The following is a 14,723-nucleotide window of genomic DNA, read 5'->3' on the forward strand; positions in this document are numbered from 1 at the left end:
TTTATTTCGAGGGGTACAGGGGATAGAATAGAGTGAGAGAGGGTAGCTTGGAGGGGTGGGGCTGGGACTCCACCGCCCCCACCTGTCGACAGGGAGGGGGGGGGAGGGGCGGGGCTTGTCCCGTAGGGCCCGCCCCCGGTTCCTGAGCCCCGGGCGCGCGACGAGATATAAGGCAGCCGGGAAACAATGCGCCTGCATCTCGCGCTCCCGCGCCGCTCCCGGGAGCGTCCGGGCCGCCGTGCGCGAGCGAGGGCGGGAGCGCGCGCGGGAGGGGGCGAGCTCCTGAGTGTGGTCCGCGCGCTCGGTGGCGCGCATGTGCATGTGTGCGGGCTGCCGGGCTGCCCCGAGCCGGCGGGGAGCCGGTCCGCTCCAGGCGGTCGGCGGCGGGAGCGAGGTGAGGCTGCGGGCGGCCGGGGAACGGGCGCGGGTCCCGGGGAACGGGCTGCAGGCTGCCTTCTGGGCACAGCGCGCCCCCGCCCGGCCCGGCCGGGCCCTGGGAGCTGCGCTCCGGGCGGCGCTGGCAAAGTTTGCTTTGAACTCGCTCCCTGCAGCCTAGTCCGCGCGCTGTGACCGGCTTTCCTGGGCACGCTGACCCGCGGCCGGGCTGCCGGGTCGCGAGGGAAGGGCGCGGGCTCCAAGCCGAGAGATTGGAGAGGGACGAAAGCCTGGCAGCCAGCTGTGCTGGGGGACGGGGGGACGCCTCCCTCCCCGGGCCCGCACCCGGATCAGCACGTCCCCCTTCCCTCCCGCAGGGAGCGGACATGGACTTCGACTCGTACCAGCACTATTTCTACGACTATGACTGCGGGGAGGATTTCTACCGCTCCACGGCGCCCAGCGAGGACATCTGGAAGAAATTCGAGCTGGTGCCGTCGCCCCCCACGTCGCCGCCCTGGGGCTCCGGTCCCGGCGCCGGGGACCCGGCCCCCGGAATTGGCCCTCCAGAGCCGTGGCCCGGAGGGGGCGCCGGGGACGAGGCAGAATCCCGGGGTCACTCGAAAGCTTGCGGCAGGAACTACGCCTCCATCATCCGCCGTGACTGCATGTGGAGCGGCTTCTCGGCCCGGGAACGGCTGGAGAGAGCGGTGAGCGACCGGCTCGCTGCTGGCGCGCCCCGGGGGAACCCGCCCAAGGCGCCCGCCGCCCTGGACTGCGCTCCCAGCCTCGAAGCCGGCAACCCGGCGCCCGCTGCCCCCTGTCCGCTGGGCGAGCCCAAGACCCAGGCCTGCTCGGGGTCCGAGAGCCCAAGCGACTCGGGTAAGGACAGCCCTGGGCCATCAAAGAGGGGGGCACCCCATGGGTGGCCAAACCTCTGCCGCTGAGGTCAGGCACTGGGTCTGCGCAAGCCCTTCCGCCACCTCCCCCTTCCTGTGGCTGAAGCTGCCGGTGTAGCCCCCAGCGGTGTCTGTCTGGCACGTGGGTGTGTTAGTAAACAGTTTGAAGAAGTGGCGTGGGAGCCAGCGTCCCTTTGATGATGATTGGAGCCCCAGGGGACAAGGGAGACAGGGAGACAGGCTGAGGCTTGGCGCTTAGGAGGACAATACGGGGATTGGACCGTAGGGGATTTCTGTCCTCCTTAGGCTGGAAAGGGTCCCTTAAGTGTCACTCCAGGCTTGAATTTTTTTTTTTTTTTTTTCCTGTCTCTTTCTCTGGGGAACTCACTCCCCTGAGGAGAGAAGAAGCTGAGGAGTCTTTGTGCAAAGCCAAAGCCTTCATCCTTTCAAAAACCTGGTCTCCTGCCTGGTTTACTTTCAAAAGACAATAATGGCTTCTCTTGCACCCCTACCCCTTACCATGTGTGCATCCACACCATCACCCATGAGACAGGTAGCAGAGGAATGACCACTCCCCATTAACAGATGGAAAACATGAGGCTTAGAAATAGGAAATCACCAGAAGTGAACCCCAGCTTCCTGCCATCCAGCCAGCCTCTTTTGCTCAGTCCTCCATCCCAACCAGGCACTTCTCTGAGGTTTAGAGGAACTTCGTGGTAGCTTATATGAGAAGTGGTACATCTTGCCTTTTTGCTCTGGCCTGATGTGGGAAGGTGTTCCTCTAGGTCCCGCCCAGTTCATCTGAGGGCTTTCAGCTGCTTCATTTGTATTCAACACATGTTGGCTGGCCCCTACTTTGTGCTAAGCTCTGGGCTTGGTGCTGGGGTCACAGATACAGAGCTCCAGGTTCCCCTTCCCTATCCTTGAAGGCAAGTGTAAACCTCACTGAGGACAGCCTGCTGCATCCTGTGCCACCAGACTATGTTGTTCTTAGCCTAACCTCTTCTCAGAAGTGCCCATGAGAAATCCTGGGGAGGGTTTTTTATAGGGTGCAAACTGAGGCTCGCATCGGGAAAATCAGGACTGAAACCTCACTGTAGCTTTTAAGAATAACTTACATGACCATTTAGAGGGAACTGGGGAATGGGTATGGAGGTTGTCATACACTTGAAGGTAAAAATAAGGATAACAAGAACAATTAAAAGTCAATTTTTTCGGTCCACTGTGTTAAGGTCATTTTTAACCTGCTTGCTTTCTACACCAAGACCTTCTGTTTGTTTAATGGCTGGAATGGGAACTTTGAGATCAAGAAACCAATAAAGATGTATCTCTACAAAGGCTGATGGAGTGGTAGAATGGAAAGAGCATTGTTTTGGGAGTCTGGAGATCTTAGTTTGAGATCCAGAACGTTACAAAGGTGATGTGTGGACTTAGCTGAACTGGGTGTCAGTTTCTCCCTTTGCACATGGAGTATGACCTGATTGTCCAGCCGAGGACACTTCCTTGTCTGGGTAGAGTTAGACACTACTCTCCAAAAAGGAGAATCGTGTTGTACCTTATTTCTTCCTTAGGCAGAGCCTTCCGCAGCTATGAGGTTTAACCCTGAAATATTAAAGGTTTGGGATGTGGGGAAGCCTCCTGATTCATTTTCTAACCTGCCCTTTAACCTGAACCTGTTTGCGAGCTCCTGGTTCACTCATAGGCCACATGGCCCAGAACAAAATGCAACAGATTGCAAACAATGAGGGGGGGGGTGGGAAGAGTGACTGACGGCAAAGCTCAGCCAATAGGGGCCAGGGGCTGGGTAAGACAGCCTTCAAAACACCGCTTAGCCAGCCAATCACAGGCCTTGGGGGCAGGAGGGCTGAATGGTCAGGTTTTATTAATGGAGAAATAATGCGATTGTCCACACAATGGAAGCCTTCCTGACAAAGGGGCTCAAGCATCCTGATATGCAAAAGAGGCCGAGAACTGAGCTCTTCTGTTGTCAGGCTGAAATGCATTAAGGTGGCCTTCTATGCGGGGGCTGGAAAACGTGTGGAGCAGGAAGGTTCTCCCCAAATTGTCCCTCTCCTGGTTGGGGTAACCTAAAAGACCTTGGAGCAAGGACATGGGGGCATGTCCAGGTGTTGTTAGTGTTTTGGCCCTTGTATCAGAACATTCCCATGCTGCTCAGTTCCTGCCCTGGCATAGGTAGCTTGGAAATGGTTGCTTGTACCTTTGTGAAGTTCCTGCAGCTTTTGCCGACCTGTGATTACAAATCCAACCCTCTTCTGGTCCAGGGAAGGGGGTGGGGCAGGCAACCTATAAATGATGGATGACTCTAGAAACCCATTGAACCCAGGAGCAAAATGCTGCTAAGGCAAACCCTTTCCCTCCCCTCTGGGTGAGGAGCGATGGGTTGTAGCCCTCCCTTCTCCGACTCTTCAGCTGAAAGGGGCGGCAGAATAGAGAGGTGGGGGAATAATAGGATTTATAACTTGTGAAAAGTAACAATTCCCAAGTGCAGGCTGTGCTGGGCAGGAACAAAGGGCAGCTCTGCCCACAGACCCCTCATTTACAATTCTGATGGGGCATGAAAGAGCCCGACTGGGGAAGATCTTTAGAGCTAAACTTTGTCCCAGGCTGATAGCTCTTTTTCTCCATCCCCGCAGTGGGGGAGGGGAGAGCCTGTGCAGACTGGGGGCTGTTGGCTTGGGTCTGCCTTTTGTTCTTATCTAAGCCTTGCTGTGCAAAGAGAAATTGGAGAATATTTTCCTTCTTGCTTATTTCACCTCCTTTCCTTCACACTGCCCTTAGCCTCATTACAGATGAATCAGCTGTCTTTCTCCTCCCTTGAATTTGTTTACATCTAAATTGGGAAAATGTCACCTCCTTTCCCAAACTCCAATATAGGGTCTGAGTATGTGTTTCTCATGGGGTGTGTTTCTTCTGTTGATCTCTCTTCTTGGACAGAGGGTGAAGAAATCGACGTTGTGACCGTGGAGAAGAGACAGTCCCTGGGTGTCCGGAAGCCGGTCACCATCACGGTGCGAGCAGACCCTTTGGACCCCTGCATGAAACACTTCCACATCTCCATCCATCAACAACAGCACAACTATGCCGCCCGTTTTCCTCCAGAAAGCTGCTCCCAAGGAGAGGCTCCAGGGCGAGGGCCCCAAGAAGAGGGTCTGGAGAGAGATGTACCAGAGGAAAAGGAAGATGAGGCAGATGAAGAAATTGTGAGCCCCCCGCCTGTAGAAAGAGAGCCTCCCCAGTCCTGCCACCCCAAACCTGTCAGTTCTGACACTGAGGACGTGACCAAGAGGAAGAACCACAACTTCCTGGAGCGCAAAAGACGGAATGACCTCCGTTCCAGGTTCTTGGCCCTGAGGGACCAGGTGCCCACCCTGGCCAGCTGCTCCAAGGCCCCCAAAGTAGTGATCCTGAGCAAGGCCTTGGAATACTTGCAAGCCCTAGTGGGGGCTGAGAAGAGGATGGCTACAGAGAAAAGGCAGCTCCGGTGTCGGCAGCAGCAACTGCAGAAAAGAATTGCGTACCTCAGTGGCTACTAACTGACCAAAAAGCCTGACTGCTCTGTCTTAACAAAGACCCGAATTTATTTTTTAACCTCCCCTATTCCCCATAGGAATTTGCACATTTTGGTTCCAGTGGGACAGCCTGGACAGTAGATCCCAGAATGCATTGCAGCCGGAGCACACACAAGAAGGGCTTGCATTCTTGGAAACCTTGCAGCCCAGCTCTCCCTCTGCCCTGACTCATGGGAGCGCTGTGGCTTCTCTGACGCCTTTGGCTTCTCAGGCGGACAGCTGACTGAGGAGCCTTGGGGTCTGCCTAGCTCACGAGCTCCGAAGAAAAGCCCGACAGATGCTATGCAACAGGTGGTGGACGTTGTAGGGGGGGCTCCAGCCTGCATGAAATCTCACACTCCGGATGAGCTTTAGGCTGGGAAAGGATGCTCCCACTGGTGTCTCTGGGGTGACACTGGGACAGCTGGGCCTGGACACTCTCCCTGAGGCTCCTTTTTCCAGGAGACATACAAGCTGTCTTGGGTGAAGACGAGCTCGCAGACTTGATCAGCAGGGACCATTACCTCACTGTCAGACACTTTACAGTAGCTGAGGAGTTGGACACCTTTAATATATATATTCTGATGTTAAATGACACCCCTCCTCCCACCACTCTCCAGGCTGCGACCTTGAGAACATTTAAAGAGCTTGGCCTCTAGATTCTTTGTCTAAAAGCCCCCTGGGCCCTTTCCTCTGAGGGCAGAGACCATTCAGTCCTCACCAGGGACTTTTTTGTTTCCTTCTGCCTTTGTTATGCAATGGGCTCTAAGGCACCCCCTTTCCCACAGGTCAGAAGTATTTCCCCTGGACACAGGGCAAAGTGTCCCAGACTGTGGCCTGGGGAAGGCTTGGAGTCCTGGCTGTAAACCTGTTCCCTGCCCAGGTGTTTTCCATCTTAGAATCTTCTCAAAGCAGATGTCAGGCACCTGAGGAGGGAGAACTGTACCACTTCCTCTTTCCCACCTCGCTCTCATCTCAATCCCTTACTGATAAGTTTGAAGTTCTACTAGGACCATGCAAACCTGTCCTTCTCATGCAACTCCAAGGAGCTTGCTGGCTCTGTAGCCACCCTTGGCCTTCTGCCAGCTTGACATGAGTCAGATCTTTTTCCCAGAATCTGGGCCTTACTGCAGTTCTTACTGGGAGAGCTGCTGGGATGCATCCAGTGCTCTGGAAGGCAGACTAGCTTCCTGGTGGGTTTTTAAGGAGCTTCCAGGAGCTCTGCTTAGTGGACCATGATGGATTTTACCCCAGCTGGACTGAGCCTCTCCAGGTGAATTCCAGGCGCAGCCTCCATTCTGAGAAAGGCACCCAACCCAACAGGTGTCATGTGGGCAACCTCAGCAGCCCCTAAGCCTAGCCTGGAAGAAAGACCAGCCTCTCCAGAACTCTGCCCAGGGCAGCAGGTGTCTACTGGATGGGGGTTTGAAAGTAGGGGAAGGGAGGATGGTAGAGCGCTATACGTGGCTCTGGGAAGCCAGTTGCTACTTCCAAACCTATTATGCATGAGGGTCTGTTCCTGAGGTTGCTCCCTGGCCTCAGAGAACCCCAGTGGAAGTTTGGAAAAAGCCTCCCTACCTTCTGGAGCATGGTTTTTGGGAGCCAACTGACTTCTGGAACTGTCTTTGGAGAACAGTTGGGATGTAGGTTACTGATGTCTCACCTGAATAGCTTGTGTTTTATGAGCTGCTGTTGGGTATTATGCCGGGAGCAGTCGTCTTCTTTTTTTTAATACTGTATTTTTGTATGCCTTTTGCAAAGTGGTGTTAATTGTTTTTGTACAAGAAAAAAGCTCTGGGGCAATTCTCCTGTTGCAAGAGTCTGATTTATTTTAAAAGGCAGGTTTACCTGAAATTTTGTATTTAGTTGTGATTACTGATTGCCTGATTTTAAAATGTTGCCTTCTGGAACATCTTCTAATAAAAGATTTCTCAAACATGTCAGAGTGGGGGCAGAGCTTATGCCCACCGCATCCCCCGGAACCAAGGAAAATTGTTTCAGGGTAGCCACGAGTGATCTCTAACCATGTTGCTAACCTGGTCACTCCACTTTGGGTTCCTGAAATGCCATTTCAGACATGTCTAAACAATGTAGGTTCAGTACTCCGTAAGCACTCTTGTGAATTGCAGAGTGCTGAATTTGTATTTTAGAAGGCTTGAAATCCCAGGGTTCCACCATTTACTCATCCTGTGCTTTTAGCTTTACCTAAGAACTAAAAGCCCTAGTTTCCTTACTTGTAAAGTGGGGATAAATGCTACTTCACAAGGGGTTGGCAGGCATTAAATGAAGGATAAACTTTTTTTTTTTCTTTTTTCTTGTTTTTGGCCACGTGGCTTGTGGGATCTTAGTTCCCCGACCAGGGATAGAACCCAGGCCCTTAGCAGTGAGAGTGCAGAATCTTAACCACTGGACCATCAGGGAATTCCCAAAGTATAGACTTTAAACCACTTTCTAAACTATAAACCCTTAAATCCTTTAGGGTGGTACTGTTCTTACCTTAGTGATATTTGCAGGACATCTTTTTAATGCTTTTTTTTTTTTTTTTTTTGGCCACGCCCCACGGCTTGCAGGATCTTAGTTCCCTGACCAGGGATTGAACCTGTGGTCCCTGCAATGGAAGCGCAGAGTCCTAACCACTGGACCGCCAGGGGAGTCGCTTGCAGGATGTCTTTTTTTAAATTCTATGAGAATTGGTGGTGTGATGTGATTTTTTTTTCTTTCTCCCTTGATTAATAAAGGAAAATGAAGACTCCCTTTACCTCCCATAGTTCTCAGAAACTTGCCGTAAATGCAAGAGGGGAGAATTTATTAATAGCCATTCCTGATGGAGCACTGCCTATGTCTAAGCACGCTGCTCCTTCCTACACGTTATGCCACACCAACCACATGCCAAGGTCTACAGAAGAGGGAACTGAGGTTCTAAGAGTGAAACATAACTGCCCAGCATTACACAGCTAGTAAGTAAATGAGTTCAAGGGATTTGAAACCAGCTCTGCCTATCTGCAGAGCCAGAGGTGTGAACCACTGCATAATAATGATCAGCTTGTTTTGTTAGCATGGGGTGTGTGGAGGAAGTAGACAGGGGATTTCATCACTTAACTGCTTGCTGGAACTGTCTCTCCTTGGAGCCACTGTGCCTGCCACTTATTGGGATGAAGTGGAGCAAATGTTCCATGACCAGCCACTCTGCTGCATTTGTGGGCTGGGTAGATTTGTCTTGCCCCAGAGAGGCGCCTTCTGGGACTGTGAAAGGAAAAGAGTTGCTGTTCAGAAAGGCATGAGCATCATGGTGGGAGAAGGCCACTTTGTCTCATGTAATCCTGCTTTACAGCTGAGACCTGGGTCGGTATTGCCCACCTGCACTCCTGCGAAGCCTGAGTTGAGTCCAAAAGCTACTATTGATGTAAATTCCTCCCATTTACAAAGTGACCCTCATCACAACCTGGTAAATGAGCAATATCTGCCACTTGGTACTGGAGCCCAGACAGGTTTTTTTTTTTTTGGATGCACTGTGCGGGCTTTCGGGATGTTACTTCCCCGACCAAGGATTGAACCCACACCCCCTGCAGTGGAAGCGCAGAGTCCTAACCACTGGACCACCAGGGAATTCCCCCAGACAGGTTTCTTGCTCAAGGTCACAGAACAGAATCCTAATCCCAAACCCAGTCTCCTGTCAGGTAAACTTCCACTCCACTCCCACTGCCCCTACATCCCCAAACCCAGGGCATAAATAGCTGTTTGATAAAAACAGACTTGGGTCACTGGGATTCTTTCTTAAAACTCCATTTCCCTCTTTCAGTTACAGTCGCTCTGTTCCCAGTGCGTTCATCCTTCCACTTGTCGAGAAACTAGTTTGTAGGGCTTCTCTCGCTTTACTAGACCTTGAAAGAATTCATGAGTCCTCAATAAAATCTTAGGGACTCCTAGGTACAGGCCCTAATACTGATGCTGATGTTGTTTTACATACCTTAATTCTCAGAATAACCTGGAGATCAGGGTGGTGTCAGCCCCATTTCACAGGTGAGCAAACTGAAGCTCAGAGACATTTAAGTCATTTGTCTGAGCCCAGGCAGCTAGTACCAACTGTCTGCCTCTAAGCTTCAGCTCCTTTGAGTCTGACTGTTGAGAAAGGAGTGGGAATAAAGCCATCTCCTGGGGGGAAGGGAGGGTGTTTCTGGAATGTGAAGTATTTTAAGCTCCTTCCTAGCTCACTTCTGCAGACTCCTACCTCTATCTTTGTCTGAAAATAGCCAGGAGATTATTCCTGGATTTCGGAGAACAATTTCTACAAATTAGGTTTTCCTCTGAATAGTACACCTAAGGGACTAAGTACACAACTCGGGGTTGTGGACGTAGACAATAAAGGACAGCTGAGAAGCCACACGTGGAGTGGAAAAGAAAGGCCATCCTCTCTGTTAGACAATCAAAGGCTAAACTAAGTGCTTAACTCCTGCCCCTATTGGCAGCTATTTTGGGGAACGGAGACAGGTTGAACTATCTCAAAAGTGCTGAATTTGTCTTAAGTGCCCCCTGGGGTCAGGACATTTCAGAATATGCACATTAGAAGGAGAAGGGGGTGATGCGGATGGCTCTGTTGATCTGGAAGGTGATAGGGAGTGTGAAAGAGGATTCCAAGGATAAGATAACCAGTTGGGAGGTGACTGATGACTGGGTGACTGGGGAGGGTACAGGGGAGGTCTGTAAATGTGTCAGCTAAAGTTCCGTTGGGGTGTGGGCATTTCTACTTTAAGCCCAGTGGACAGCTCTTCTTAATGTCTTTATTTAGAACTGCTGCCAAAGGGATCAACTGTATTAAGATTACCATTCTTTTGGAGAGCAAATCTAAATATGTTCTTCAAGTCTCTAATCAGGTGAGTTATTAAACAATTAGACTCAGTGCCAGGGGTCCAGTCGGTACCAGCCCAGGAGGTAAGTGTTGGATTGCCTCTAAACTTGTGGGAAGCAGTATGGTTAAGTAGCCTCCCACACCCAACAGAGCTCCATTCCAAATCAGGCTCCGTATTTTCCAGCTTTGTGAGCTCGGACAAATTATTAACATCTCCCAGTCCCAGTTTCCACATCTGTAAAACAGGTATAAATCATAGTACCTGCTTCTTGGGGTTGTTGTGAGCAATATTAAGTGCTCAGTAAATGATCAGTATTATTTAAACCATCTAACAAGTCACACAGATCAGTCATATTTGGAAGGTGATAGAAGGAATTGGTAAAATAAGAAATCTTCCCAGAAGGAGTACTTAAAGTAATCTGAAATGGACATATTAATGTCTCAAGAGGCAATAAATTATCAGGGAAGGAGTAGACAGGATTTTGGGAGACTGAGATGAACAGAGGAGTAAAGGGGGGCAAAGACCTGAGCCTCTGACTGGTCCACAGCATCTCATGACCCATGGCAGGCAGGAGCTGTGAGTCTGGGATGCTGTTGCACATAAGGGCCCTCCATTTGTCCTTACTGGGCACTGCAGTGTCTTCAAACTGACCTGGAGTCAATGACTCCATTCAGTCATTAAATCCTCTAATGCCTATTTTTGTTCAGGCAATGATCCTCGAACCTGAGTGGACCTTAAGAATCTATGCATCCCCAAGACCCTGATGTAGTAGGTCAGGACCAGGAATCTACATTGCTGACAAGCAAGCAAGGAGGTGGATTTCCTGAGGTCACACTTAGAAAAACATTGGAACAAGGGGTTGGAGCCATGTCCTGTGGCGATATAAAAATATTCACAGAAGGTGGTATAGATGGCATAGTAAAATGGTTAAGAACAGGGACTTGGGGTTACTACCTATGTGATGTTTGGGCATATCACTCAACCCCCTTGAGTCCTAGAAGTTTTCTTCTTCTCTAAAATGGGTATAATATTAACATCTACCTCATAGGACTGTTGCAAAGATTAAATAAGTTACTATATTTAAAGTGCTTAGGACTTCCCTGGTGGCGCAGTGGTTAAGAATCCATCTGCCAATGCAGGGGACACAGGTTTGATCCTTGGTCTGGGAAGATCCCACATGCTGTGGAGCAACAAAGCCCATGCGCCACAACTACTGAGCCTGCGCTCTAGAGCTCTCAAGCCACAATTACTGAAGCCTGTGCGCCTAGAGCCCGTGCTCTGCAACAAGAGAAGCCACCACAATGAGAAGCCCGCGCACTGTAACGAAGAGTAGCTCCCGCTCGCCACAACTAGAGAAAGCCCGTGTGCAGCAACAAAGACCCAACGCAGCCAAATATAGATAAATAAATTAATTAATTAAAATAAAATAAAGTGCTTAGAATAGTGCCCACATAGTAAGCGCAATGATATATGAAGTGATGGTTCCTTATGGAAGTTTATGAGCGTGCAAACATGATCACAAAGTAAAGCAATATGTGTCTCAGACAAGGGCTGCAAGCCTCAGAAGGGGAAGAGAGCACTTTGGAGTCGTCAAGAAAGTTCTTGTTGGAGATACTGTGACTTTAACTGGAAATACGAGTTCCAGGAGTATTTGGCTAGGTGAAGAGGAAGAAGGTGTTCTAAGCTAAGGGAATAGCTATGCGGAAGAGAGGATTGGGAAGGTTGTGTGGAATCTGGGGAAGGGGGAGGAATCTGGCCTGATTTGCAGGCCAGGTGGTCTCATTTTTACAAAACAAGAGGGGTTGCACTGGATTTCTAAGAGGATCTTTTTGCCACAAACATCCTCTGTGATTCTTTGAAATAGGGAAGTCAGGAAAAGAAACTGATTGTGGTTTGGGACACAATGAGATTGAGGTAATGGGGTCATTCAAAATAGAGCACCCAACAGGAAGTTGGAAATGTGACATTAAAGCTTTAGAAAGGGGGTTGAAATGAAGATACAGATTTGAGACTCATCAATATATGAAGATGATGAAGGCCCACAGTGCCAAGCCACAAGAAAGAGAAAGGGCCAGAGAAGTAGAGGAGAGGGATTGAAGGAGCCATGAGATTAGAACCGGAAAGGACCTCTGATGGCTCTGCATCTTTTCCCCTTTTGCACCTCCCCACTATGATTTCGCAGCCTTCGGGGATCCCTGTGCCTGTGTAGGCTCTCTTGGAGATCTGAGAAGGCAGGAAGTGAGCCCTCTTTGAGAACATTCTGGTGTGCTCTGGAGCAAACTCTATAACTCAACTTTAGGAGTTACAGAAACCATGGTAACTCCATGGTTTATGGTGAGCTCTACTCTCTTCTTCCCCTCACTTGTTTTGAGCCATTCCGATGCTCCTAGATTTGAATTGGCCAATCACCAATGGCAACAGTAATGGAAACAGCCATTCACCAAACCAATAGAAGGTGTTGTGATTACTCACAGGCACTGTACTGGGTTGTATATTGTCCCCCACTAAATTCATGACTATCCAGAACCTGGGAATGTGACCTTCTTTGGAAATACGGTCTTTGCAGATATAATCAAGTTAAGATGAGGTCATACTGGATTAGGGTGGGCTCTAATCCAATGACTGGTGTCCTTAAGAGAGGGAAATTCTAGGGCTTCCCTGGTGGTGCAGTGGTTAAGAATCTGCCTGCCAATGCAAGGAACACGGGTTTGAGCCCTGGCCTGGGAAGATCCCACAAGCCGCAGAGCAACTAAGCCCATGCGCCACAACTACTGAGCCCACGTGCCACAACTACTGAAGCCTGCACGCCTAGAGCCCATGCTCCGCAACAAGAGAAGCCACCGCAATGAGAAGCCTGCGCATTGCAACGAAGAGTAGCCCCCGCTCGCCGCAACTAGAGAAAGTCCGTATACAGCAACGAAGACCCAATACAGCCAAATATGAAAGAAACAAATAAATAAATACATTTATTAAAAAAAAAAAAGAGAGAGGGAAATTCTCGGACAGAGATACACGTACAACAGAGAAGATGGCCATGTGAGATAGGCAGGATTGGAGTCATCCTGCCACAAGCCAAGGAATGTCAAGGATTCCCAGCAACCACCAGAAGCTAGAAGAGGCAGGGAAGGATTCTTCCCTAGAGGGGAAGCATGGGAGTGTGGCCCTACCAAAGCACTGATTTTGGGCTTCTAGGCTCCAGAACTGTGAGAGAATACATTTCTGTTTTTTTAAGCCACCCAGTTTGTGGTAATTTGTTATGGTAGTCCTAGGAAACAAATACAGGCACCAAGTTCATAATGAAATATTCCTGCATGAAACATTTTTTATTTGGGGTGCCTAATTAGGATGGGGGTCAGGCTGCAAAGGCACTTTGCTTTTTTGTTTTAATTTGTGATTTAAAAAAAAATTTTTTTTTGGCTGTGCGGTTTGCAGTATCTTAGTTCCCTGACCAGGGATTGAACCCGGGCCCCCAGCAGTGGAAGCACAGAGTCCCAACCACTGGACTGCCAGGGAATTCCCGGCACTTTGGATTGTACCAAAAAGCTAGTGTTTATCTTTGACCCAACTTTCTTCTCTTACCTTGGGAACAGATGCTTCAGGCCTTCCATGGCATATACCTCCTCCTTTCCATGTCACAGCATCCTGTAGAATTCCAAAAAGTTCAAACTTTCTGGATGCTCCATTTTGAATGACCCTTCCACTCTAATGGCTTCACCTTTACCTTCTCCCTATGTTTCTTTCTTTTTGTAAAAAATTTTTTAATTGGGTCATCACCTAGATTTCCCCTCTACCTTTCTGCACTTCTCCCTTTCTCCTTTTCTGCCACGTTCCCATGCCCATTCCACCCCACGTACTGCTCTCAATTTCCTAAAGAATGTGAGGCAACCTAGAGGTTGCCCATCCTGACTACCCATCTGCCCTAGGGTACAGCACACCCACACTGGCGGTAACAATTAGGTGGCTGACTGTGGACTTTCAGAAGGGCAGGCAAGAATTATTACCCTCCAAGTAATTTGAGTCTCCCTAGTACCTCATTCCTTCATTTTAGACATGCTCTTCCAGACTGAACGTATCCCAGCATTTTTGCCTTGTAAACTAGATTTTTTTTTTTAACCCCAAATAATCTGTAAGCAGTGGAGTGTGTTGAGATGGGCTTCTGCATCCTCACCTCTAGATATACACATACACTTTGAGTGAGAGACTCCCTTTCCTGTTGAGCTACCTTTCAGAATAAGCTATTTCCCATCTGGCCTCATACAAGGCAGAGAGGGGTCAGGGCTAATACCTGGGCATGACCACAAATAGCTTTTCTGACTCCCTTTTGCCGCCTTTTGTCTCCTTATTACCCTGCAAAGCTGCACATTAGAGGGTTTTATGTTGTTTTTTATAAATACGTATTAACTCTTGATCATAGACTTCAATTTCCCAATTTTCCCTTGAACTTAATCTCTCTAATTAGGATTTCAAGTTACAGATTATCTTTCAGGAACTATTCTTAGTATAATTTAGAGTTCAGAAGATCATTAGCGAGACAAAGGTACAAATAAAATAGCCTAAAGGTATTAAAAAAATATGTTCCCATTCTCCTTTGGTGGGGCTGGCAGAACTACAATGAATGGAAGTGGTATGATGTTTTTTTCTCACTTCTCCTCATTTGTTTTGGACCACAGGCTCCATTCTGATTTAGGAGTCTTTCCTGCTCGGTATTTCAGTGATAATTCTCCCCATGGTCTACAGGATCCCTGTTCTCTTTGTTTCTATAGCAACAGTCCTGTGTTGCTTGGCTAGAAGCAATTTTCTGCTGCTGTGGTGAAGCCCCACTTTTTCATTCCTTGCTCCCCAGTTGCCTTGGTAACCAGCCTCTCCCTCTTCTGGTCTCTCAGTGGTAAATTCCACCACCACCACCCCCATTCTGTCTCTCTTTCTCTCTCTCATAACAGTCACCTGGTCATGACTTGGACAGTACTTTCCCATCTGTGAGTGAGCCTCCTCTGTCATGGTCAGATTGTCATCATGAAATTAGCCTCCCTTTT

At 49.3% G+C, this 14,723-nt stretch overlaps 1 protein-coding gene across 1 annotated transcript; it reads left to right on the forward strand.

The window, feature by feature from the left end:
* Positions 1–313: 313 nt before the first annotated feature.
* On the forward strand, positions 314–4,860 carry MYCL (MYCL proto-oncogene, bHLH transcription factor). Its single transcript, XM_061186746.1, has 3 exons — positions 314–394; positions 753–1,257; positions 4,230–4,860. Exons 1-3 carry the CDS (start codon positions 314–316, stop codon positions 4,826–4,828), a joined length of 1,185 nt encoding a protein of 394 aa, XP_061042729.1. The 3' UTR covers positions 4,829–4,860.
* The last annotated feature ends 9,863 nt before the right edge of the window (positions 4,861–14,723 follow it).

The sequence above is a fragment of the Eubalaena glacialis genome, chromosome 3, assembly GCF_028564815.1.
Source record: "Eubalaena glacialis isolate mEubGla1 chromosome 3, mEubGla1.1.hap2.+ XY, whole genome shotgun sequence".
NCBI lineage: Eukaryota > Metazoa > Chordata > Mammalia > Artiodactyla > Balaenidae > Eubalaena > Eubalaena glacialis.

Excerpts from the sequence above, each read along its gene's own strand:
- MYCL (XM_061186746.1), top strand. The coding sequence starts at position 314 with ATGTGCATGTGTGCGGGCTGCCGGGCTGCCCCGAGCCGGCGGGGAGCC. Across the intron at positions 395-752 it reads CGGTCGGCGGCGGGAGCGAG|GGAGCGGACATGGACTTCGA; the intron begins GTGAGGCTGCGG and ends TCCCTCCCGCAG. Across the intron at positions 1,258-4,229 it reads CGAGAGCCCAAGCGACTCGG|AGGGTGAAGAAATCGACGTT; the intron begins GTAAGGACAGCC and ends CTTCTTGGACAG.